Below are 27,488 nucleotides of genomic sequence, written 5' to 3'. Positions count from 1 at the left end.
GGCACCTCGGGTGTCATTGGAGGAGCGTGCTCCCGCGGAGATGATAAATAGGGAGGGAAACAGGAACTGCAAGGCAGAGCGGCCGAGGAGCTCCTGCTGCAGCCAACACCGCCGGGAAGGGAGTGAGGAGGGCGAGAGGGGAAGAGTGAGGAGTGGACAAGAGGCGCACACAGCAGAGGCCTCTCTGACACCCTGCTATCCGCCCACATGGCCTCTCTGATGGGCTCCTACCCCTGGCCCCCAGAGGGCCTGGACTGTTCCTCCATGGACGGCGAGCTGTCGGACGGCCTCTCACCCCACCGGTCCCCCGCCCCCGGGGGGGACCTCAAGGCGGCGGAGACCCGGATCCGGAGACCCATGAACGCATTCATGGTGTGGGCCAAGGATGAGCGCAAGCGGCTGGCCGTGCAGAACCCGGACCTGCACAACGCCGAGCTCAGCAAGATGCTGGGTAAGGACCCAGGGCCATTGTAGCAGGTTACTGCCTTCTCCAATCGGAGTGGGCTTAGGAGCACCAGCACCAGGCAAGAGACTTGGTAAAGTGATCAGGGCACCTGCCGGTGATTAATGCCTACTAGAGGGAGTACACATCTACACAGGGGGCAGCAAGGGGCTGGCTGGGTACAGTGATCGGGGCACTTACCGGTGGTTAATGCCTACTGGGGGGAGGAGACCTCTGCACAGGGGCCAGCAAGAGGCTGGGTACAGTGATCAGGGCAATTACAGGTGGTTAAGGCCTACTGGAATGCGTAAACCTCTACACATGGGCCAGCAAAATGTCATTAGGGCAGTTATCGCTGGTTAATGCCTTCTCCGTGCAGGGGTAGTGTGCAACAAACTGACAGAATGCACCTCCAAGATGCTGGGTGGGTAAGAGTCGGTCATTATCACTCGTCAGTGGGTGAGATTTCAGGATTCACTGCAGGAGTTTGATGTCTTCAGTCAGCCGCGCAGGTTTACTTACCCTTCTTAAGTACTCCCCGTTTTCTGTCGTCTTTTATCCTGTACTTTGTGATCCTCTGGGATGACCCAGTGGGTTACTGCACCTGCTGCAAATACATTGGTTCCGTTTACGAAACTGTGTGTGGTATTAGCAACGGCTGTAAATTACAGCGCTGCGAAGCCACACAACAGTAGCGCTGTTTAACACAATAGTACCACGTTTATTATTTGATTTCCTCTTCCGAGTTAAACAAACAGCACCCACCGTGATAAGTGAATCGCAGCCTCCGAAGCTGCGTTGTTGGCTCCACGGTTTCGTGTTTTTTGCTTTTTTTAGTAAAATGCTTAAATTGCATCTGTTTTGAAAAATCCGTTAGATGTCAACTTTCGAAGCTGCTGTGATCCTTCTATGATTGTTTCAGCAGCCTCGCAGTGCCAGGGCCTCGTCCTGATCACTGTCGCCGGGATCACCCTTACTAGCGGTAGCGCCAGGGCTGCCACTGGTATCACTGTTGCTATTAGTGACCGCAGCGCTTTTATCGGGTTATTCTTCGCGCTCCCCATAACATCCCTGCCTTTTGCTGGTGTTCTCCTGACTGCTTCCAGTAGGGCCAGACCCGTGTTTCACTGGTGTTATCGTGATTGCTGTCAATAACGCCCACCCGTTGTGCTGCTTGTGTTAACAGGACTACTGGTGTTATCGTGATTGCTGCTAAAAATACCAGACCCTTGGTTTACTGGTGTTATCGTGATTGCTGCTAAAAATACCAGACCCTTGGTTTACTGGTGTTATCGTGATTGCTGCTAAAAATACCAGACCCTTGGTTTACTGGTGTTATCGTGATTGCTGCTAAAAATACCAGACCCTTGGTTTACTGGTGTTATCGTGATTGCTTCCAGTAGTGCCAGACCCGTGTTTCACTGTTGTTATTGTGACTGTTTCCAATAGCCCCCACCTCTCATTTTACTGCTGTTATCGTGATTGCTCCCAAAAGTTCTTGGCCTGTGTTTTCCTGGTGTTATCATGATTGCTCCCAATAATGCCAGACCCATGTTTTACTAATGTTATTGTGATTGCTCTCAAAAACTCCAGACCCGTGTTTTACTGGTGTTATCGTGACTGCTGCCAATAATACCAGATCCTTGTTTTACTGGTGTTATCGTCATTGCTCCCAGTAGTTCCAGACCCGTGTTTTACTGGTGTTACTGTGATTGCTCCCAATAGTTCCAGGCCTGTGTTTTACTGGTGTTATCGTCATTGCTCCCAGAAGTTCCAGACCTGTGTTTTACTGGTGTTATCGTGATTGCTCCCAATAGTTCCAGGCCTGTGTTTTACTGGTGTTACTGTGATTGCTCCCAATAGTTCCAGGCCTGTGTTTTACTGGTGTTATCGTCATTGCTCCCAGTAGTTCCAGACCCGTGTTTTACTGGTGTTATCGTGATTGCTATGTTACTACCAGCATTAACATGGCCGTAAATAAATCCCAGACTCTCTTCAATACTGTAAAAGAGCTGGCTGGTGAAAATTCAAGAGCGGAACCTACCCCTCTAAATAGCCAGCAGTGTCAGGACTTGGCTTCGTTTTTTACCGATAAGATTGAGAACATTGTTTCTAATATCAAAAGGGACAGCACGACCACGCATAAACAATATAACATCCCTCAAGTTCTCAGAGGAAATTGTCATCTTGATGCCTGGCCTCCCATTAATCTGGATACACTGAAGGAATTATTAAAATCGATCAAATCGGGTTCCCCACGTGACACTATTCCTATCAGTATCTTAAGTAAATTAGAGGACTCTGTTATGATCTCCATAGCTGAGATATTGAACGCCTCCATTGAGCAGGCCACAGTTCCTGCTCTATGGAAACATGCTATGGTCAGTCCACTACTTAAAAAGCCGGCCGCAGACCCTATGATATTGGCCAATTACCGTCCAATCTCATTACTGCCTGCCTTTTCAAAAATTCTGGAGAGGCACATTCACAAGGCACTCTCAATCTATGTGGAAAATAACGAGCTTCTTCATTCGTCCCAATCTGGGTTTAGGAGTGGTTATTCCACCGAGACGGCCCTACTCGGGGTTACAGAAAAAATCAGGGAGCTCATGGATGACGGCCAAACGGTAGCATTGGTCTTGTTGGACTTAAGTCCGGCCTTCGACACCATTTCTCACTCCATACTGCTTGACAGGTTGGGGGAGAATGGTGTCGAAGGCAAATCACTGGAGTGGATTAGATCATACTTATCCCTCCGCACTTTCCAGATCTCCTCCTCGGAGGCATGCTCTGAGATATTCCACTCTCCTCATGGTGTGCCACAGGGATCGATCCTGAGCCCTTTGTTTTTTAATTTGTACCTACGACCATTAGCCACTCTTGCAGAAAATTTTGGTCTCATTTTAATGACTTATGCAGATGATTCTCAAATCCTGTTTTCACTTTCCAAATCTGACTCATCTGCTCCATCTGCTTTGAAAATAGGCCTTCAGGAAATATTTAATTGGATGTCAGCTAATCAACTTAAATTAAATGGGGAGAAAACAGAGGTCCTCCTCTTAGGTAATAGTAAAGATCTCTGGAGTGATCCCCATTGGCCATCATCATTTGGTAAACTTCCACCTCCAGCTTCTCAGGTTAGAAACCTTGGGGTCATCATAGATGACAGTCTATCTATGACTCAGCAAGCCAACAAAGTGGCAGGCATATGTTTTGCCATTCTTAAATGGCTTCGCAAAATTGCCTGGATGTTACCTCCTACTACCCAGAAGACCGTAGTCAATGCCTTAGTGACATCTCGGCTTGATTACGGCAACATCTTGTACCTGGGCTCAAACAAAGCAGTAATAAGACGTCTGCAATTGGTGCAAAACGCTGCTGCCAGACTGCTTTGCAGAATCCCTAGATCCGTTACGATCATCAAACATCTTAGGGACCTGCATTGGCTCAGGGTTGAAAACCGGATCCGTTTCAAAACCCTGACCTACCTATTTAAAATCAAAGCTGGTACTGCCCCCAAATATCTACAGGACCTTGCTAAGCCCTACCTCCCCAATCGCAGTCTTCGCTCTTGCACTGCTGCGAACTTTGTGGTACCAAGGTTCAAACGGGCTAGAATAGGCGGGAGATCATTTTCCTATTTGGGCCCAACTCTGTGGAACACTTTACCCATGCATATACGCAAGGAGGAAAACTATATGATATTTAGAAAAAGTGTAAAAACCTGGTTGTTCGACAAATAAGTGCTTTAATTGCTCTCTATCCAGTTGTGTTTTGTGATTCGCTGGTCCGGCGCCGGGAAACCCTTTGTGGGTAGCTGTGCGCCTTACAAGTGCTATAAAATAAATAAATAAATAAATTGCTCCCAGAAGTTCCAGACCTGTGTTTTACTGGTGTTATCGTGATTGCTCCCAATAGTTCCAGGCCTGTGTTTTACTGGTGTTACTGTGATTGCCCCCAATAGTTCCAGGCCTGTGTTTTGCTGGTGTTATCGTGATTGCTCCCAGAAGTTCCAGACCTGTGTTTTACTGGTGTTACTGTGATTGCTCCCAATAGTTCCAGACCTGTGTTTTACTTGTGTTACTGTGATTGCTCCCAGAAGTTCCAGACCTGTGTTTTACTGGTGTTACTGTGATTGCTCCCAATAGTTCCAGGCCTGTGTTTTGCTGGTGTTATCGTGATTGCTCCCAATAGTTCCAGGCCTTTGTTTTACTGGTGTTACTGTGATTGCTCCCAATAGTTCCAGACCCGTGTTTTACTGGTGTTATCGTGACTGCTCACAAATCCTGCCAGGCCTGTGTTTTACTGGTGTTATCGTGATTGCTCCCAGTAGTTCCAGGCCTGTGTTTTACTGGTGTTATCGTGATTGCTCCCAGTAGTTCCAGGCCTGTGTTTTACTGGTGTTATCGCGATTGCTCCCAGTAGTTCCAGACCCATGTTTTACTGGTGTTATCGTGACTGCTCACAAATCCTGCCAGGCCTGTGTTTTACTGGTGTTATCGTGATTGCTCCCAGTAGTTCCAGACCCGTGTTTTCCTGGTGTTATCGTGATTGCTCCCAATAGTTCCAGGCCTGTGTTTTGCTGGTGTTATCGTGATTGCTCCCAATAGTTCCAGGCCTTTGTTTTACTGGTGTTACTGTGATTGCTCCCAATAGTTCCAGACCCGTGTTTTACTGGTGTTATCGTGATTGCTCCCAGTAGTTCCAGGCCTGTGTTTTACTGGTGTTATCGTGATTGCTCCCAGTAGTTCCAGACCCGTGTTTTACTGGTGTTATCGTGATTGCTCCCAGTAGTTCCAGACCAGTGTTTTACTGGTGTTATCGTGATTGCTCCCAGTAGTTCCAGGCCTGTGTTTTACTGGTGTTATCGTGATTGCTCCCAGTAGTTCCAGGCCTGTGTTTTACTGGTGTTATCGTGATTGCTCCCAAATCCTGCCAGGCCTGTGTTTTACTGGTGTTACTGTGATTGCTCCCAATAGTTCCAGGCCTGTGTTTTGCTGGTGTTATCATGATTGCTCCCAATAGTTCCAGGCCTTTGTTTTACTGGTGTTACTGTGATTGCTCCCAATAGTTCCAGACCCGTGTTTTACTGGTGTTATCGTGATTGCTCCCAGTAGTTCCAGGCCTGTGTTTTACTGGTGTTATCGTGATTGCTCCCAGTAGTTCCAGACCCGTGTTTTACTGGTGTTATCGTGATTGCTCCCAGTAGTTCCAGACCCGTGTTTTACTGGTGTTATCGTGATTGCTCCCAGTAGTTCCAGACCCGTGTTTTACTGGTGTTATCGTGATTGCTCCCAATAGTTCCAGGCCTGTGTTTTACTGGTGTTATCGTGATTGCTTCCAGTAGTTCCAGGCCTGTGTTTTACTGGTGTTATCGTGATTGCTCCCACTAGTTCCAGACCCGTGTTTTACTGGTGTTATCGTGATTGCTCCCAGTAGTTCCAGGGCTGTGTTTTACTGGTGTTATCGTGATTGCTCCCAGTAGTTCCAGACCCGTGTTTTACTGGTGTTATCGTGATTGCTCCCAATAGTTCCAGGCCTGTGTTTTACTGGTGTTATCGTGATTGCTCCCAGTAGTTCCAGGCCTGTGTTTTACTGGTGTTATCGTGATTGCTCCCAGTAGTTCCAGGCCTGTATTTTACTGGTGTTATCGTGATTGCTCCCAATAGTTCCAGCCCTGTGTTTTACTGGTGTTATCGTGATTGCTCCCAGTAGTTCCAGGGCTGTGTTTTACTGGTGTTATCGTGATTGCTCCCAGTAGTTCCAGGCCTGTATTTTACTGGTGTTATCGTGATTGCTCCCAGTAGTTCGTGGCCTGTATTTTACTGGTGTTATCGTGATTGCTCCCAGGAGTTCCAGGCCTGTATTTTACTGGTGTTGCTGTGATTGCTCCCAATCGTTCCAGACCTGTGTTTTACTGGTGTTATCGTGATTGCTCCCAGTAGTTCCAGGGCTGTGTTTTACTGGTGTTATCGTGATTGCTCCCAGTAGTTCCAGACCCGTGTTTTACTGGCGTTATCATGATTGTTCCCACTAGTTCCAGGCCTGTGTTTTACTGGCGTTATCATGATTGTTCCCACTAGTTTCAGATGTATGTTCTCTGGTGCTATCGTGTTTGCTCCCAGTAGCTCCTAACCCGTGTTTTACTGGTGTTCTCTTGACTGCTCCCAGTAGTTCCACACCCTTGGTTTTACTGGTGTTCTCGTGACTGCTTCTAAAAGTGCCAGACCCCTATTTTGCTAGTATTAACGTGACTGCCCCAATAAGACCAGTCCCGGGATTCACTGGTGTTATCATGACTGCTCCCAATAAATTCAGACCCTTGTTTTGACTTGGCGTGGCCCCTCGTTGACCTCAGCCCTGTGACAACGTGGTACTTCCGCCGGTGTGGGCACTGCTACTAGAGGTGCACTGTGCCATGTAGAGTCTTGAGTACAGTGCAAATGGCAAGTTTAGGGCAGGTTCCTGTGCCTCCTCACTGCACGGCTCTTATGCGCTGTAACATGCTCGCCTGCGCCTCTTCACTGCACGGCTCTTATGCGCTGTAACATGCTCACCTTCACCCCTTTACTGCAGGGCCCTTAGGCGCATTAGCATGCTAGCCTTTTCAATGTAGGGCTCCTAGCGCTGTAATACGCTCACCTGCACCTCTTCACTTTAGGGCTCCTTGCCGCTGTAGCACACTCTCCTTTTCACTGCAGGGCCGTTTGGCACTGTAACAAGCTCCCCTTATCACTGCAGGGTTCCGTTGCACTGTAACACACTCTCCTTTTCACTGCAGGGCTCCTTTGCACTGTAACACACTCTCCTTTTCACTGCAGGGCTCCTTTGCACTGTAACACACTCCCCTTTTCACTGCAGGGTTCTTTGGCCCGGTAACGCTCCCTTTTTCACTGCAGGGCTTTTCAGCGCTGTAACACGCGCACCTGCACAACTTTACTGCATGGCGCTTTGGCGTTGTAACAAGCTCACCTTCACCTCTTCACTGCAGGGTTCTTAAACGCTGGAACACGCTTGCCTTCGGCCTTTCACTGCAGGGCTCTTTAGCGCTGTAACACTCTCCTGCGTGTCTTCACTGCACAGCTCTTTGGTGCTGTAACATACTCGCCTGCACCTCTTCACTGCATGGCTTTCTCTGGCACTGTAACATGCCAGCCTTCACCACTTGACTGTAGGGCTCTTATGCACTGTCACATGCTTGCCTTCACCGCTTAACTGCTGGGCTCTTTGGCGCTTTGACATCCTCGCCTGCGCCTCTTCACTGCACGGCTCTCTCAGCAGTAACACACTCCCTTGTGACTCTTCACTGCGGGGCTCCTAGGCGCTGTCACAGGCTTGTCTTCACCACTTCACTCTCAGGCTCTTTGGCGCTGTAAAATACTTGCCTGCTCCTCTTCACTGCAGGGCTTCTTGGCGCTGTAACATGCTCGCATGCGCCATTTCACTGCACAGCTCTATGGCTCTGCTCGCCTGCCTCTCTTCACTGCAGGACTCTTCCGTGCTGTAACATGCTCGCTTTCAACTCTTCACTGCACTGCTCTTTGGTGCTGCAGCACGCCTGCCTGCACCTCGTCACTGCATGGCTCTTTGGCGCTGTACCCTGCTCGCCTGCCTCTCTTCACTGCACGGCTCCATGGCGCTGTAACCTGCTCGCCTGCCTCTCTTCACTGCACGGCTCCTTGGCACTGTACCCTGCTCGCTTGCCTCTCTTCACTGCAGGACTCTTCCGTGCTGTAACATGTTTGCTTTCAACTCTTCACTGCACGGCTCTTTGGTGCTGCAGCACGCCCGCCTGCACCTCGTCACTGCACGGCTCTTTGGCTCTACCCTGCTCGCTTGCCTCTCTTCACTGCACGGCTCTTTGGCGCTGTACCCTGCTCGCCTGCCTCTCTTCACTGCACGGCTCCTTGGCGCTGTACTCTGCTCGCCCGCCTCTGTTCACTGCACGGCTCCTTGGCGCTGTACTCTGCTCGCCTGCCTCTCTTCACTGCACGGCTCCTTGGCGCTGTACTCTGCTCGCCTGCCTCTCTTCACTGCACGGCTCCTTGGCGCTGTACTCTGCTCGCCTGCCTCTCTTCACTGCACGGCTCTTTGGCGCTGTACCCTGCTCGTCTGCCTCTCTTCACCGCACGGTTCCATGGCGCTGTACCCTGCTCGTCTGCCTCTCTTCACCGCACGGTTCCATGGCGCTGTACCCTGCATGCCTCTCTTCACTGCACGGCTCTTTGGCGCTGTACTCTGCCCGCCTGCACCTCGTCACTGCACGGCTCTTTGGTGCTGCAGCACGCCCGCCTGCACCTCGTCACTGCACGGCTCTTTGGCGCTGTACCCTGCTCGCCTGCCTCTCTTCACTGCACGGCTCTTTGGCGCTGTACCCTGCTCGCCTGCCTCTCTTCACTGCACGGCTCTTTGGCGCTGTACCCTGCTCGCCTGCCTCTCTTCACTGCACGGCTCTTTGGCGCTGTACCCTGCTCGTCTGCCTCTCTTCACCGCACGGTTCCATGGCGCTGTACCCTGCATGCCTCTCTTCACTGCACGGCTCTTTGGCGCTGTACCCTGCTCGCACAGACACAGCAAAATATATTTAAAAATGGCTTTCTGATTTGCTAATTACTAGGTGCATTCTGCTGAATCTGGCTGCCGCTTGTACAGCTCAGTTCCTTCGCTTCCAATGTATTTGTAGTGTGCCAAACGAGTACAAGGCTGTCTGGGTTGAGGTAAAACTAGCATTTCGCATTTTAAATCTTGACGGGACCTTTGATGTGCGCTACAACGAAAAGCGCCGAAACAAACCCGAGCACCTCATACACACTTTGAGCTTACTTACAGGCCCCGTGCGCCGCCGGTGAGTCACCTTTAATATGGGAAAGAGTGGCGCACCGACGGCGCATGGGATTTGTAAATAAACCCCTTTGTCTTTTTGCTGTTTGTGTAAAATCGGCTCCATGTTTCGGGGATTACTACACACAGATGCACACAGACACTGCGATGTTGAAAATACGTCACTCCCGTGTCACAGCGCATGCACAATAACTGTACGTTACAGTCCGGGTTATTAAACATAAAGTAACAGAAGTAATTTGTGCATATTGCAGTCTGCTTTTTGTGTGAAATGAGGTATATTGTGCTCTTCAATCTCGGTTTCTTGTGAAGTAACTCGGTTCATGATGTGCTCGGTGCGGTCTTAGCTTTACAACTCTTGGGTATGATGTGTACACGAATGTCTTGTTTAAAAGCCAGTCCGAGGATGCTGTATGTATTGCACTTGTTTTATGACGTAAGTTTGGGTATGGAGTACATGATTGAACTCCTTTTTAAAAAGGCGGTCGGGTGTGATGCGAACAGTCCAGGGTTACTTATAGAAAGCAACGAGATACATTCAGAAACGCATGTAGGGAATTGGTGGACTATGTTTAACGTTTGCACTTAAAACAGCTGCATTGTGTATATACAACATCACAACAGGCGTAATGCGGGTAGTTGTGTGATACGTTCAGCAGTATATAAAGTGGTGCGCTGTTTACGAGACAGTACGGTACTGTATTACGCGCTTGTGCATTACACACGTTTAAGAACCTTTTTAGACGGCGACACGTGTTTATTTTACACAAAAGCTGTAAAACTACAATAAACACATCTTTCTACATACCTATCATATCTGGATATTGCTATATTCCTGTTATGTCTTATTTGGGACCCCAGCGAGGCTGTAAGGTACACTCACTAGCCTCTGTTGTGTATATGTCATATACCGCTTCCTTTCTAGAAGTTAACTCGTCACCTTTGCGAACTTCCCACCAATGAAACGGAGTGTACACCTCACTCCCGCTGACTTGACCCAAGTAGCGCCAAAGCCAACCAATCCCATCCCTGCTTACAGAGTAGAACTTTAATGCACACATCGAAGTCTGCTCACTTCAGAGGAGTAAACATTGATATACATCAGAGGGTGGCATTAATCCTCCGAATCCCCGGGAGCTGCACTCCCACGTACACGCCTCTTCCCTAATTACGGTACAGAAGTAAAACTGTCATTTTAGACAATGTATCCGTTCTTACTCTACATAAACACAAACAGAACCTACGCTCACAGCCCTGTTCCCACTGGCAACCCTGAAATGCACCCCCACCCTCCCCTCCACTTCTATTATAGGAGTAAAGTTGCCTGCACACTCAATACAAGTTAAACTGTAATGTGCGCATTTCATCCATGCTTTGTAACTAGAAATGAAGGGTAAGTAAACACCTGCATGCAGGCAGTAATATGACTGTACCACTCACACAGCAGCAGCTTACAGCACCGACGCAACAGCGATATGTGCCCTTTATTTCCCTGCATTCTATAGGAGAGTGCGGCGAGGCGCAGAGTGCCCTGCTCGTTTTACACAAGTAAAATGGACAAATATATATTACATTTATAAAGGTAAAACGTTATTTACACACTTTACAAAAATGAAACTGTACAGAAGACATCACGTCCCTACCGACCTCACACACGTAAAGGCTAAAGTACACATCCCGGCATACTTTATAAAGTAAAGCTGTACTGCGCTTATCGGAGCCCTGCTTACTTCATAAAGTAGGGAGCTGTACTGCGTGCACCAGAGCCCTGCTTACTTCATAAAGTAGAGCTGTACTGCGTGCACCGGAGCCCTGCTTACAATGAAGTAGAGCTGTACTGCGGCACCGGAACCCTGCTGTACTGCGCGCAGTGGAGCCCTGTTTTCTTTATGAAGTAGAGCTGTACTGTGCGCACCGGAGGCCTGCTTGCTTTATGAAGTAGAGCTGTACTGCGCGCACCGCAGCCCTGCTTGCTTTATGAAGTAGAGCTGTACTGCGCGCATCGGAGCCCTGCTTGCTTTATGAAGTAGAGCTGTACTGCGCGCACGGGAGCCCTGCTAACTTTATGAAGTACAGCTGTACTGTGCACCGGAGCCCTGCTTACTTCATGAAGTAGACCAAATAAAATGCAATATACGCACCCCCTGCTTCAAATCTGCAATGTACTCCTCATGGCCTTGCCTCCTCTTTGAAAGTAAAACTGTAATGTACATGTTACACCTCTGGTTACCGCACGCAAGTAAACCGTGCTGAACACACCCTGCCCTGCTTACTCGGCAACAGTGAAACGGTAGCGTGCACCCACACCCAGCTTTCTTTCACAGACCGCCTCTGCCTGCACTGAAAGAATAAAGCTATGTGCGTCCCCTGCTCTCATCCTGCCCGGCTTCCTGTGCGGGAATAACCCTGTAACGCACACGCCTCATCCGTGCTTCCTCCATGGAAGTAAGCCCATCCGCCCTGCCTCCCTTACACATCCTTGGCTGCGGCTCCCAAGATTCTTGGTGCGATTCAAGAGATGCGCTTTGAGCAAACAGAACAGCTGCAAAGCAACACGTCTAACTTTAAAGGGCTTTGTGGGGAAAGTGAACCGGAATATAAAACCGCTGTCTAAACATAATAAAAAGCAAACGGGAATTATGCTGCAGAATCCGGGCACGTTCGGATCGGGAGGGGAAGGGTCGGACACTTGGATCCTCACCAGTTGTGAACGCAAACGGACAGTCAAAACGAAAAGACGGAAGTGTCAGAGGAGCCTCTGAAGGATTCTAGGAGCTACAGTCTTCTTGTGAGGCTACGCATCCCTCTGTCTCTAGCGCTACCTCACGGCCCTTTCTTGCTTTCTTCGTTCTATATTTTTGGCAGCTGCGAGGAATCTACGTAGCAGCAGCACACAGACGCGCGAGTGAGCGGCGTTTGTTCATGGTTTGTTGCTATACAGCTGAGTGTGTGTTGTGTTACTCTTCTGTTGCTGCACAACTATTCTATAAAGCTATACAGCGCGCACACACAACACGCCGACACACACAAGGGAGTGGATGTGTTTCGGCGGGATTTGTACGCGCGCCCCCTGGCTGCGCGACATGCAGAACTCAGGGGATGATGCAGTGTAAAACACGCGTTATTGTGTGTTAACATGTAAATACAGAGAGCAGAGGCTTCTTGGCGCTGTAGGCACAGAAGCAACAGACACGAGCACAGAGAGTGGAGATGCACTCCGACAGAGATGAAAGGAAAGGGCTGTTGATACAGGAAGTGCCGCGGGCTGGACGCAGAAGAGGAAGAGACGGGGCGCGCAGTGTGCATTGAACACACACAGCCAGGTACAGAACAAGGGCAGAAAACCCTACACACAAATACAACTAAGAAACATTGGGGCATATTATCAAGCCAGGCGATAACATTATCGCCGCTTTAGCGGCAGTTTAGCTGCAACGGCGATAATGGGCTTGATAATATGCTCTATGGAATTCCAATTGAAGCCCATGTTAGATGTGAAGGACATCTAACATGGGCTTCGATTGGAATTCCATAGAGCATATTATCAAGCCCATTGTCGCCGTTCTGCCGCTAAAGCGGCGATAATGTTATCGCCTGGCTTGATAATATGCCCCTAAAAACGGGGCGAGAAGGGGTCGGCGGAGCTCCGCTCTATGAAAGAACCAGAAACCGGACGCGTGGCCGTCCCGCCTTGACAAGCGAGGGTTACACATCAGTGCGCTGCGTAAACAAGCACTGGCACCGCTCATGAAATGGGGTTGATAATATAACCCCTTGACTAGCGGGGTTTACACAGCACTGCTGCGGGACTTACTGAAACACGTAAACAAGCACTGGCACCGCTCATGAAATGGGGTGTATATAACCCCTTTACTAGCGGGGTTTACACATCACTGCTGCGGGCTTTACTGAAACACGTAAACAAGCACTGGCACCGCTCATGAAATGAAGTGTGAACACAGACAAATCATCCCCAAGGGATGGCGCTCCTTTTAGGACACCAGATCGTAGAAGTGCGTCTCCCCTCCTTCCTGAGGATGGAAACTTTAGGACGTGCTGTCACACCAGCGTTTCCCCTTCTCTCTGTCGTGACTATCAGGTTACACCGCTCCTCGCAGTGTGCCTGGGATATTTAAATGTGGTCGCGGTTAAAGTCAGAAAAGGAAACGCGACGCGGGTCTGTCCAGAGGCAGAAGGTCACCGCTTCCATCCCGGGAGACTGAGCTCAGCATTTAAGCCTTCCTAATGGATAAAAGGCGTGCATCGTACTTTTCCTGTACCAGCATTTCATTCAAGCGTCTGTTCAGTGTGCGCTGTGTGCTTGTAGTTTGGTGTCAGATGGGCTGCTTGGCAGTGCCCCGGTGCCAGCCAGCCTGTGTGACACCCCAGGGTATTAACAGGGTCGCATTGGGATTGCAATTAGGCCCGGGCAGTCGCAAAAAGTGGGCCATATTCGCGGGTCATCCCATTTCAGAAAACATCATTTTGTTAGTCTCATTGCACTCAGTTTAGAGAAAATGTTTAATAACCTAAGCATTTTATAACCTATGGAATCAGTAAGACTGGTGAAAACGAGAACCACTGCATTTGGCCAGGTGGGCGAGGCGAAATAAAATGGCCCGAGGGCCACAATACCAGATCTGGCTAGAGTGGCCACCTGACTGTTTTTTTTACCGACATGACCTGTATTTTAATATCCTGGCCAGTGCAATAATGCAGAAAAAGGCAACAGTCTCAATTTTTTCCCTCTGATCAGTATGTAAACAGTTAACATACGTTGGAAGCACTTTAAAATATGTTCTAAAGCTGCTTTGCCCAACCGTGACTAATAGTTATACTAAAAAAAGTCAGAAAAGCCATGTTCATGTTCAAAATGAATATGGATGTTTTTATATAACCAGTGCTCTCTAATGATCATGCTCTGGCGCTTGCAGACTCTGCCAATTTATTTTCTAATTTCTTTGTTATAGTTTTACATAAGGTGAACTCGGCACTAGGGCACTGGAGCAATTTACATGAGCCACAGATCCACTGCACAAGATCCAATTCATTGTTACTTTAGACGTTGGGAGTTTCAGTGATTTGCCCAGAATCACAGGATGTTGAGCTGCCGCTGGGACTGGAACCTGGTCTCCGACTCCCAAAGTAGGCAGCTTTGGCCACAACGCCACATCCTCTTTAGTTTAATAAAAGGCCAATAAAGGTTACCTCACAGCCAGGCCTATGCAAATACACACACACTCCAGGAAGGCTTCTCTTAGTTCACTCCCTCCCCAGCCCTCCATATCCTCAGGGTGATGGCCTTGCAGGGGACGGGTCAAGAAAAAGGACACCGCTACTGCTGCTCCAGTGGGGCCTGAGATGTAGAAGATCCATATTTAAAAAATCCTGCTCCCCAGTAAGACCCCTATATACTCCCACCTGCCCTCACCCACCATTGCCTGAATGTGAGGGTCTGGCAGGGGAGGGTATCAGTGGGAAGACACTGCTTTGCGGCCCCACTAGGGGGCTGAGGTCAGAATGACCCATCAAATAGTGCAACACCTAACCGTTTTTAAGGCAGATTGTCACACTTAACACCTTCGACCCGCCCACCATAGCCTGAAGCGCGATGGCCTGGAAGGGCAGGAATGAAGCGGAGGCCCTTTTAAAACTGGCCCACATGTCACCCTTAGGCACTGGCCCATCGGCCAGTCCACCATAGCCTGAAGCGCGATGGCCTGGAAGGGCAGGAATGAAGCAGAGGCCCTTTTAAAACTGGCCCACATGTCACCCTTAGGCACTGGCCCATCGGCCAGTCCACCATAGACTGAAGCGCGATGGCCTGGAAGGGCAGGAATGAAGCAGAGGCCCTTTTAAAACTGGCCACATGTCACCCTTAGGCACTGGCCCATCGGTCAGCCCACCATAGCCTGACGCGCGATGGCCTGGAAGGGCAGGATTGAAGCAGAGGCCCTTTTAAAACTGGCCCACATGTCACCCTTAGGCACTGGCCATCGGCCAAGGCCTGACTGCCCGCCTTCTCAATCCAACCATGGGCATTAAGAGAGAGAGAGCTGGTGCCTGATACATTGAGCCATGCCCGGTACACAGCGGCCTTATCTGACCATCCAGGCAGTGAGATGCCAGACTGTCCTTTTGTCCTAGGGTGACATCACGCACTCGACTGCCACTGTAAGGGGACATGAGGGGACCCCTTTATCCTCTCCCGCATCATGAGCTAGAAATAAGGACCCTTGAATGCCTCTCTGTCTTTGATAATGCATCGGTTTCATCAGGAGATGTTGCACTATGGCCAGAGCTGCAGACTTTAAAACTGGGGAACACATTTCCATTCATGGAATCGGCTCGACATCCTGTGGCCCTGGGCAAATCACTTAATCTCTCCGTGCCCAAAAAATGAATCTGGCCTTGTAATGTAACTGGTTCTCATGTACAGCCTCCAAGACCTTTGGTCGAGCTCACGCTACATAAAACTGCAAAAAAATCACGTGTGCCGTGGGAGCTGCTTTAAAGGGGGCACCCAGTGAAGTGCAAAATGGGCCTTTTTTCTCGCTCCCATATCAGCAATAATGCGGCTTACAAAAGTGTCTCTTTTTATGAACCCTGGTTTGGCTTTGTGGAATGTATCACTAGGTAAGCCCCTCTAAAGCCTTCAAGGGGCTACCAGTGAACGGAAGTACGGCCATTTCCACTCTTCCATCACCAGGAATTCGGATTACAGAATGGTGCTATGTTTCATGGCGCTTGTATGGGTTTTTATACCTACTGTGGCATCATTCGTTAAATGGTTTCTAAATACTCGCGAGGCATCACTTACTGGATGATACAAATTACATACAATAATTATAAAAACAATTATTACCCACTCCTGCATCACTAAGTCCATTCATCCGGCGACGTCTGATTAGGTGTGAGGCCTACACTGACCTCATGCCGTGGATGGCCCACAGAAGCTGCTGTCTCTGCCAACTCCATCACCACTGGCCGCCCACTGACGAGAACAGGTGCACACTCTTCCTTTCTTGGATGATGTTCACCAGGGCTGTAAGTGGGATGAAGAAAGGCGGGGGTCCCTGAAAGGGGGGGAACCTATTTTACTAAGGGCATGTCTTAAACATATACACTAAAATTCCCATAGAGTGCCACCTAACCCGCTCATTTGCATAAAAGCACGCCTGCTACTGGCATATGAGACCACTGACCACTGATATGTACCTTTTGCAGAGAGGCCAAGGATTGGATGACCACCTATTCTGAACACCTGTTTGCCCCACTGACAGGCACTGGGATAAACTCGCACTACCTTCAGGCACCGCTCCATTGTGCCTCGTTATAAATACGAGGATTCGATCAAACTCAAAATATGCACCAGACAAGAGTAATATTCGGCCTGGAAAACAAAATTCAACCAGCATCCTGGAGATAGCAAAAACCTCGCATGGAAGGCAAGGTTAAGTAAAGCACAGGCAGGAACAACACCGATTACCTTAACATGTTTTACGCTCATTGTTCGAAAGTCGATCCGTGTTTTTGCATGAAAATTAAGGACATAAATACAAGGCCTGAAAGGGACCCGTTTCAATCGGGGTGCAGAGGAGTGTACCCACGGCTGGAACCAGCAGACGTATGTAAAATAAAATGTTAATAAAGCAGTTACTGTAACTGCTTTATTATCATTTTATTTTACTCCAGAGCCTCCGCCGAGTCTTGAGGGCGGGGCCATCAGGAGCAAGAGGAGTGGAGGGCTCACGGCACTGCCAGTGCGCATGCAGGTTTGGCCGGTGGTCTTAGGACAGCCACACCAACATGCACACTCACATCTCCAGGCTGTTGCTTGGAGATATCGGCATGGCTCAGGAGCACAGGATCCCTGTCCCTGCTGGAGCGTACAAACCAGCCCACTCCACCCAATCCCTACGCTTCTCTCATGCTGGATAATACCAGCATCAGAGTAGCAACTGGATTGGCGCAAGGGACTCTGGGAGGCTGTGTGAACATCCTCTGAAGAGGCGGTGGACGTCAGGCTAAAGGTAAGTTTTTATTTTTATTGATTCCTCTCCCTCGTTTGCCCCCAACTCCTCTGCCCCACCGCTGTCCCCAGCTAGCGTCTCCCACTGGTGTGAATGTCTGTTTTAAATTACTACTGGGTCTGAGGCCCAGAGTGCCATGGTCTACTTAAAGCCCTCATTGTTTAATTTGGTTTTGAGACCTACTGCGACACTAAGCCTTGGAATACCGGAGCCACCATCTACTCCAAAGAAAACCAATTTTCTTTGCCCTCGTACCTCACAAGCAGTAAGGATTCTGGAAAGTCTTTTTGTTCGATGACTGTGTACAGTCACATTTTTTACTGGGTTAAAGGGACAATCTAGTCAACAGAAACTCAGATCTCTTTCCATCACCTGCATCTTCATCAAAGACTAACAAAGCGCATGAGGTTGACACAGATCATTCAGTGAATCTCCACAATAAAGGGGCCATTCAGACCCCTCTTGGATCATCAGCATTTACCAACAGAAATATTCCAGAATGTTCCTTTCTTTGGTGGCGTCAAATTGAGTTTGAGTCTATTATTGCATCACTGTGAGATATGAAGGCACTATGTAGTCAAAAGGAACTGATTTCTCTTTCACCGGTCTTCTGTCATCAGAATTCACCAACAGGCATATTCCAGAACGTTCCTTTGATCAACCAATTAGTATTTGTAAAGCACAGATCTGTCACCCTAGGGGTATCTGGGCACTGTGGGTGCGGCGTCTCTGTCGAAAAGCCTGGTCGTAAGTTTCTTTCTGAAGTCCACCAGGGAGGGTGCTGTTAGAAATTGGAAGGGGTATTTCGTTCCAAGTCTTGGCGGCAATGTAGGAGGAGGAGAGGCCTCCGCTGCGAGTGATGCAGGGAAGTATGCGGGGCAAGTGAGGAGGAGCCCAGGTGTCTTGTGGGTCGATGGAAGTTCAGTCAGTAGAGCTTTGTTGGGCGTGCGAGAGCCTTGAACTGACATCTCTTCTGGATGGGGAACCACTGGAGGTTTCTGAGGTGGGGGGTGATGTGGATCCCTTTAAGGAGGTCCAGGATGATGATGCTGGGTTAGATTTGAGATCTGCTGCCTCATCATTTACTGTGCTAATGGGGCCTAGTGGAAAGAATGCCAACTCTCTCTGGTGGCAGCATGGACAGTTTCCAAGAGAAAGGATTCCCCGAGGGCCTTGGTTTGGCGATGCTTGGGGTGGGTCTGAAGAGTGTTGTGACATCATTCACTGGATGCCCCCCTTAGAGCTGCTTCTGGCCAAACCCCAATGTCTTTACATCGGCGCTTAGTAACCACAACGTCCCTTGCACTCCTGAGATGTAATCGTCCAATCTGTACCCCAGATCAAGCACAAGCCGGCAAGGGGCAGCCCCTTCCCTTATGAGAGCTGGAACAGGCTGCCACCTGCCATGTGGAAGCAGACAACATGGCCACCCGAGAGCTCCCTGTGCCCATAACTGTGTATGCCGCGGGAACGGCCGCTCCCTATTAACACCGCATTTGGAACACACGGGTGACCGGCCTTGGCTTTGACTGCTCAGTAAAATCGCATTCAATAACATCAGTTTTCAAACAAAGAAGGTTTTTTTTTCTGTTGCTGTGAAACACACGTGTTATATTTTGCTTGGGTCTAGATGATAATAAAATGGCCTGTATTTTATCTTCACACACATTCTCAAAACTCACGTGTTCTTATTTTTATAACCCCACATGTTCTCGCGGGAGCAGCTTCTATGGACTTACGAAAGGAAAGCAGTTATATGACCGTTTCCCGTAAAGTAACAAGCCGGTTGCGATATGAAACTAAAGTTAGGCGTGGCCCGAACATGACTAGTGCCCTTACTTCCCAAACACATGCCGTAAAATAGCTAGCTCACTCAGCTGAGTCCCAAGATCACGTGCTGGTGGCTCAGACCCCACCAAGGCTGACTCACCATGGCATCCTTCTGATGTCGATAAAATGAGAGCCAGTCGGTGGTGAAGCGCCGAGAGGCAAATGCACTTTTTAAATAGCACTTACCAGTATTAGGAGGTATTCGGTATGCAGACGACACCCAGATTCTGGTCTGACCGGATGGCGCCTGCGCAGTGAACTGCACCCATCTTAAATTCGATAAAGTCCTCGAAACCTGGCCTTTGACACTGGGATTCCTCCTTTAGAGCACAGCTCCCGGCAGACCCATCTGCGCGTTCTGTGGGGCAAAGATACCGCATGTGCTTGCTGCTTCAGAAGGGCCTGGAACGTATTCTTGCATTGCGAGGAAGTCCACTGGGCGTGGGGACCGGGCGAGACTCGAGCTTCATATTCAACATCGGGCTGCAGACCAGGTCTGATGGCGGAAGCGGGATACCCCGACGGGGCCAGCAGGTGCGCACATCCGGCCTAAGGGCGGAAGCGCGGTACCCCGATGGGGCCAGCAGGTGCGCAGAGCAGGCCTTAGGGCAGAAGTAGGGTACTTACAAGGTATCCTAAGGTGGACCAGCAGGAGCGCACAGCCGGCCTCAGGGCAAAAGCGGGGTACTTACAAGGTATCCTAAGGTGGACCAGCAGGAGCGCACAGCCGGCCTCAGGGCAAAAGCGGGGTACTTACAAGGTATCCTAAGGTGGACCAGCAGGAGCGCACAGCCGGCCTCAGGGCAAAAGCGGGGTACTTACAAGGTATCCTAAGGTGGACCAGCAGGAGCGCACAGCCGGCCTCAGGGCAAAAGCGGGGTACTTACAAGGTATCCTAAGGTGGACCAGCAGGAGCGCACAGCCGGCCTCAGGGCAAAAGCGGGGTACTTACAAGGTATCCTAAGGTGGACCAGCAGGAGCGCACAGCCGGCCTCAGGGCAAAAGCGGGGTACTTACAAGGTATCCTAAGGTGGACCAGCAGGAGCGCACAGCCGGCCTCAGGGCAGAAGCGTGGTACTTACAAGGTATCCTAAGGTGGACCAGCAGGAGTGCACAGCCGGCCTCAGGGCAGAAGCGGGGTACTTACAAGGTATCCTAAGGTGGACCAGCAGGAGCGCACAGCCGGCCTCAGGGCAGAAGCGGGGTACTTACAAGGTATCCCAAGGTGGACCAGCAGGAGCGCACAGCCGGCCTCAGGGCGTGTTACCGGGGCGGTGACGTGGGGCAGAGGAGGGGCAGGGTGGGGGGTTGCAAAATGCGGCATACGGCCGATTGCAGGTAAGTTACGAAAAAAATAAAGAAAACTAATTTGGTTGCGCGCGCTGCATCGCATTTGGGGTACTTACAAGGTATGCCAAGGTGGACCAGCAGGAGCACACAGCCGGCCTCAGGTCAGAAGCGGGGTACTTAAAAGGTATCCCAAGGTGGACCAGCAGGAGTGCACAGCCAACCTAAGGGCAGAAGCGGGGTACTTACTTACAAGGTAGTCCAAGGTGGACCAGCAGGAGCGCACAGCCGGCCTCAGGGCAGAAGCGGGGTACTTACAAGGTAGTCCAAGGTGGACCAGCAGGAGCGCACAGCCGGCCTCAGGACAGAAGCGGGGTACTTACTTACAAGGTATGCCAAGGTGGACCAGCAGAAGCGCACAGCCGGCCTAGGGGCGGAAGCGGGGTACTTACAAGGTATCCCAAGGTGGACCAGCAGGAGTGCACAGCCAACCTAAGGGCAGAAGCGGGAAACTTACTTACAAGCTATGCCAAGGTTGACCAGCAGTAGCGCACAGCCGGCCTAAGGGCAGAAGCGGGGTACTTACAAGGTATTCCAAGGTGGACCAGCAGGAGCGCACAGCCGGCCTAAATGCAGAAGCGGGGTACTTACAAGGTATCAATATAAATCAAGGAGAGAGAGCGAGGAAATTATGGGGAACGTCCCTATCCCCAATTCAAATATATTCAAAACAATGTGGACGAACCCACAATGAAGAAAGTTGTCAAGACTCACTGTTATGATAAGCAGTGTCAGGGGACCATTAGGTTTTGTTAAAAGACCCCTCACACCCACCAACCTGGTTGGTGTCATGCTTCATCATTGGAGTCCCAACCGGGTGGACAAATGCCCCATGCCCCCCGGTTGTGCTGCGACGCCTGATTACAGCAGAGCTGGTGTGGTGTATTCGTGTGAAGTGGTGTAGTGAGGAATAAAAATAAAAATATATCTGTGAATCCTTGCCTGGTGTGTCTATTTGTGGCGGCCCAGGATACAGTTAAAATTAAATGGTGCAACTACTAGAGTGACAATACTCTTAGTTGTCTGAAAAAGTGGTCTACATATTTCAGCCCTTGATGAAAAAATGAATGGGCTTTCGTCAGGACCGGGTGAGGAGTGTGTGGGTGGCAAAAATAATGCCACGTGAAAGGGGAATATCTAACACACTCGCTAAGGTGTGTAGAGGTGCTAAGTGGTGTCGGTATACTTACGGACCCACTTTAAAAACACTAGATATTGCTGTTAAGCAGAGGTTCAGGGTCTAGGAGGGGTTCCATCCGTAGTGACACTTTCGTCAAGACGGAGACCCGCTGAGACCTAGTGTGGTCTCCCGTAATCCAGTCATGTGTTTTTCATTATATTGCGAAATATTAACGAAAAATGTGATTAATGACTAAGTATTTGTAAGGCTTGCGTCTCATATTTATGTTTTCTTTGGCGAATAAATTTGATAACGATTTCCACATATATTTATAATGTAGATGTGGGCTGCCTCTTGTGTTGGGCACCTTTTCGCTTCAACAAAGAACATTACAATCTGGCTGCTTCCAAAGTAATGTTTCCATCAGGAGTGTTGTACTAGTCTCTAACTCAGCACCAACAACTACTGATTGGCACACGCGCACTTCTGGAAATGAATTACCTGCTTACATATTTGTACAACAAAATATAAGAAATACAGTCCTTAATTTGTTAAAAAATAATAATAACATAAAATAAAATAAAAGGTCAGGAGCTTGTACCACCAAGCAAGGCTGCTCCTCGCACTCCATCTCATGCCTCTTTCTTCCACGTACTACACTTCTTGTCTCCATCTCACTCCTGCCCATTCTTTTTCATGCCTGCTTTCTCTTTTTAAGTAAATTAGGAGAAAATGGGGTTTCCACTTCCAGGTTGGAGGCGCGCACAAATATACTTAGACCTGTCAGGTCTACTTCCAGTTCAATACTTTCAATTAAGATTCTTACAAAGTTTCAATCTGATTCAAAATCCATTGTATTTTATTTCATTCTTACTGACGTTCTTTGTTTTTCACAAATTCCTTCTTTGCTTGAGACGTCAATATATTAAATTTTCACAACAACCCAATGCATTTCGGGTCAAAAAATGACCCTTCCTCAGGGGTCTATAAATGGAAAAGACAAAGAAATATTTTGAGCTACTCAGCCATTTTTTGACATAAAACAAATTAATAATTTTTTTTTAACATCTATTGTAATTGCATCACTGTCTGTTGAGTGAACTGTGTCACAACAGTCTAATTATCATGCATTCCTAATTCACCTCAGTTCCCATCATAATGTAATACTAAACTATCTAGATCAAATTGGTTCCAACGGTATCACTCTCAAACAAAAATCAAATTGTAAAGGTCACCTGCGATATAACGATTTTAGTTGAAAAAAACAAGTGCTGTTGCTCATGTTTTCAACGGCGGTGATAAAGCCACTATTGATAATCTGGTGCTCATGCAGTGTTTGTTATAAGACAGTGCGCTCAAATCCTTCGTGTTTTACAATGTTTTTCTGTCAGTGTTTAGTTGCACATTATGAAACCAGCTTGTGAGCCTATTTTAATCGTAAAAAACTTCCCAGGTTACTACAACAGTAATATCGTAGCGGTACTCTGACAGTGTTCCGCATTGAGCACTTACTTCCGTGTGAAAAAGTCTCCCGCGTCTCAGTCTTCCAATCAAACTCGGGTTTGTAAACCTCGACGTAACCTCACTATTTATTTGCTAACTGATTGGTCCAATCGCGGTACCGTGGTTGGTCCCGATCAGTGCAAAAACGATTTAATAAACGATTTAATAAACATTCGTTTGACACTGCTAAGCTTCCTAGATACTTTATAATCGCATCAGTGATTGTCAACGGTAACATTACACCTTATAAACACTCAAATATTCAGAAATCGTTTCATAATGAAAACATAAATTTTAACTAGCGTATATCAAGCACAGTAATATAAAATGATTTTGGAACCCTGTATAAACAATATTTTCATGGAAAACCCATCGAGAATATAATTACAAGGTAGTATTACAAGTTCAGCCATTTTGAATTGGGATGATAGTGTATCATGTTCGTGCAGGAGTGCAATATCCCTCTCCTCATTTACTGTTCAAAGAAAACAGGATAATTCTATCCTGTCATTAATTCCTGACGGTTGCATGCTGTCCATTTTTCTGATCCAGAAATATTCTGCTTTAAGTCTTTGTTTGTGCACATCCATAGCTGGGTGTGGTTTAATCACTTCCAATACAGTAAATCGTAGCTGTGAGATGTTATGACCTGCTTCCATCCAATGAATAGCCAGTGTAGACTTCTGATTCTTATTCCTGATATTACTTTTGTGTTCAGTTATTCTTACTTTTATCTTACGCTCCGTTTGTCATATGTACAACTTCCAGCAAGGACACTAATTTCCAAAAATGGCCGCAAAAGCGGCGATAATTCTATTGCCTCGCCTTGCTGATATGCCCCCTAAGTTTGTGAGTCCCTATCATCAAGCTAACGCCACATTGTGAGAATATCGCTGGGTTTCCAGCGATAATCTCACGTTAGGCAGTTAGCGTGAGGATTTTTATTGCTTTTGAGATAAGGGTTGCTAATAGCACGCTATCTCAGCGATAAAAATCCACGCTAGCCGGCGATAATTATCCTAGCGCTAAGTGCGCTCAGCGATAATTATCGCCGGTGGTTGCTGATATGCCCCTTAGCCATGATATCCACCTTCCATAGGATATCATGGCCAAGTCAGTCCTGAAGCAGGCGTAAGGAAAGTAGCGATAACAGGGGTTATCGCTACTTTTCTTGCCGCTATGCTTCATAGCGTGGGGCTTGATGATAAGCGACATTTCTCCCATCATGTCAGGTCAGGAACGCCCACTTTGCATCTCATTAGAGATGCAAAGATGGGCGTTAGGAATTCCTACGCTAACGCAAGTTTTCACGCGTTATCGCCAGCTTGCTAATTAGGCGATAAAATTATCACCGCTTTATGGCCGAAAAAAGGTCGCAAAAGCGGCACTAATTCTATCGCCTCACCTTGCTGATATGACCCAAAGTAATTTGTTCCTTTGAACCTTGAGGAGGCTCCATGGTGCAAAACACCCCATTCTCTGAGTGATGGCTAAAATGGGAAAATGGGGTTTAACTGAATCTATTGTAAGCTAGGCAGCTGCATTCCTAGAAGTAAGAGTATTCATGGTCCATAAATATAAAAGGAGCAGCCACGAGACGAGTGCCATTCATGTACGACCCCGTGCTTAGCTCGTGTGTGAGGGGTGGCTTGGGCACGCTCGGAGGTGGTGTGTAAAGTAAACGGTGTTTTTTCTCTTCCAGGGAAGTCGTGGAAGGCGCTGTCCCCGCTCCAGAAGCGGCCCTACGTGGAGGAGGCGGAACGGCTCCGGGTGCAGCACATGCAAGATTACCCCAACTACAAGTACCGGCCCCGGCGGAAGAAACAGGTCAAGCGCCTCTGCAAGAGGGTGGAGCCCGGCTTCGTGCTGGCCGGCATGCCTGCCTCCCATGACCAGAACCGCCTGTCCGAGGGCCGGGGCTGCAGCAAGGACAAGCGGGGGGCCTTCGCCGCGCAGCGGGACTACAGAGACCCCCAGGCCGGAGGGAGCGCGGCCCTGGACTCCTATCCCTACGGGCTGCCCACCCCGCCCGAGCTGTCACCACTGGAGACGGAGCAGAGCTTCTACCAGTCCCAATGCCAGGAGGAGCAGCCGCAGCACATGAACGGGGCCTACCCCCCAGAGTATGCCATGCACCGCGGCCACCTGGGACACATGCCCCAGGCCTCGCTCCTGCCCCCGCTCCCCAGCTGCCCACCGCCCTACTACAGCCAGGGCTTCCCCGGCATGCACCCCGGTATGCACGCCCCCCTGGGCCAGCTCTCCCCTCCCCCGGACCACCAGCACTACGAGGCCATGGAGCAGCTGAGCCACGCAGAGCTCTTGGAGATGGACAGGAACGAGTTTGACCAGTATCTGAACTCGGCTGGCCACCAGCCCCACGAACTGGAGCAGGCAGGGGCCGTGGCCATCAGCGCCCACCACCACCAGCTCCAGCAGGACTCCAGGCCTCACGAGGCCAGCCTCATCTCTGTCCTAGCGGACGCCACTGCGGCCTACTACAACAGCTACAGCGTGTCATAGGCAGGGGGCTGCCCCGGCCCCCAGGGATAGGCACTGAGCAGTATTATGGGCACCCAGGACTATGCCCGGCCCGGTACATGGCTGGGAATGGGTCAGGGCGCAGCCCTCGCATCATGAGACATCTTTCCAGTAGACAAGATGGCCGCCTACCCTGAGCCTGTCATTCCACAGACAGCTGCTGCCTCTGCTAACTCAGAGAGACGGTGGCACAGGGACTGAAACAAACCCAAAACTGTGCAGCTTCTAGTAGCTGCGATTTAAGAACCAGGACACGCAAAATAGCAGCCAATATTTCCAAAAGGAGTGCCGTCTGTGGAGGGATATCCTGCTGAGGACATGAGCAGGACTGTGTGTGATAGGGGGGGGGCTGTCTCTCGTGAGCATACATTGTACTCAGATACATGCACAAGTACAACCATCCATAGCGATCAGGCAAAAACAGGAACACATAAACATGCACAACAAAAGACACACAGGCAGGAACAGAGCAATAGACAAAACACACTAACGCCTTCAAACACACAAACCCAACCACAGACACCCAAACACAGCACCCAACCACAGACACCCAAAAACACCAGCACCCAACCACAGACACTCAAACACACACACCCAACCACAGACGCTCAAACACACACATCCAACCAGACACTCAAACACACACACCCAAACACAGACACTCAAACACACGCACCCAAACACAGATACCCGTTTACAGACACATATAAACCACAGTTCTATCTCACTCAGTAAAACAAAAAAACATTTCCTCAAAACGCATTCCTTTCTCAAAAGAAAACTCTGCGTTCCGATATGCAAGCCAGCCCTTCCTTCCCTCACAGTACCACTTGTCAATTATCAGGGCAGGTATTTTCTGTGCACTGAGAATGAAAACTGAACTTCGGAAACTCTAGACCTACGGAGCCTACAACCTCTGACAGAGGCCGGCCACGGATCGGCGACCCCGAATTACTCGGTGTATTCCTTCCGGGTCAGTGTATGACCGCTTGTCATACAGAGGACGATCCGTGTCAGTTGGACGAGTTTCCACATTGTATTGATAAGGATGAAGTCTTATTTGATTCTCGGCCATGATTAGCCAGAGAGCTGTTGTGTCACCATCGGTAATGATCGATAGGGACAGTAATCACTGGAAGCCTGAACAAGTATCATTCATGATAATAATAATGAGAAATACATCTTTTACAGTAACCTTTTCTTGCAGGTTTCTGGGGAAATCCCCATACATTAAACCTTCTTATCCTTTCTGAGCATTTCGAAAGGCTGTAAATATGAGTTTGCATAAAATATTTAATTTAAATAAATATGTTTTTTTAATAAGTTTGGCAGTATGTGTTTCTTTGCAGACGCGAGGAAGCCCTTGAAATGTTGTCCGGCCGCTCTGACTGAAATCCCAAGGAAGGCTCTCAACCTCCTGCTCTCTCTGCCCCTTGCCTGCCCACTCAAAGCCCCCTGCTGAGTCTACCTATCAGCCAAAGAGCTGTGCACTCCAATTTTAAAAACTTGAAGTCCCTTTGACCTACAGGCCAGATCATTTGGTAACAAACTGTATTTCTATTAAGTGGAAAACTTTGGGAATTTTCTGCTAATCTGCTCGTTCTTACTGCTGAAAGACCCAGGGGCACATTTACAAGAAACTGGTGCGCGCAGTGTTCCGCCAAAATTGGTAACGCCACGCTGGCGCTAAAAAAGTTGCCTAGTGCCAGAGTAGGCATCTTAGCATCATTTTGCTAGGGTGCCTGTGCTACAGGGGCAATTGTGTATGTGCAGGAAGGGACACCTTCCTGCACATAAACAATCTTTAAAGGCTATTTGTTCTATCTATATG

At 49.0% G+C, this 27,488-nt stretch overlaps 1 protein-coding gene across 1 annotated transcript; it reads left to right on the top strand.

The window, feature by feature from the left end:
- Window positions 1-84: 84 nt before the first annotated feature.
- On the top strand, window positions 85-26,974 carry SOX7 (SRY-box transcription factor 7). Its single transcript, XM_085610421.1, has 2 exons — window positions 85-451; window positions 24,819-26,974. The coding sequence occupies exons 1-2, from the start codon at window positions 208-210 to the stop codon at window positions 25,637-25,639; spliced, it is 1,065 nt and encodes a 354-aa protein (XP_085466547.1). The 5' UTR covers window positions 85-207; the 3' UTR covers window positions 25,640-26,974.
- The last annotated feature ends 514 nt before the right edge of the window (window positions 26,975-27,488 follow it).

This window comes from Triturus cristatus, chromosome 6 (assembly GCF_964204655.1).
Source record: "Triturus cristatus chromosome 6, aTriCri1.1, whole genome shotgun sequence".
NCBI lineage: Eukaryota > Metazoa > Chordata > Amphibia > Caudata > Salamandridae > Triturus > Triturus cristatus.
This window is presented reverse-complemented; position numbering and strand designations above follow the sequence as displayed.

What these genes read in the sequence shown, in the direction of transcription:
- SOX7 (XM_085610421.1), top strand. Translation starts at nt 208, where the DNA reads ATGGCCTCTCTGATGGGCTCCTACCCCTGGCCCCCAGAGGGCCTGGAC. An exon ending in CGAGCTCAGCAAGATGCTGG is followed by an intron (nt 452 to 24,818) that starts GTAAGGACCCAG and finishes TTTCTCTTCCAG; the next exon opens with GGAAGTCGTGGAAGGCGCTG.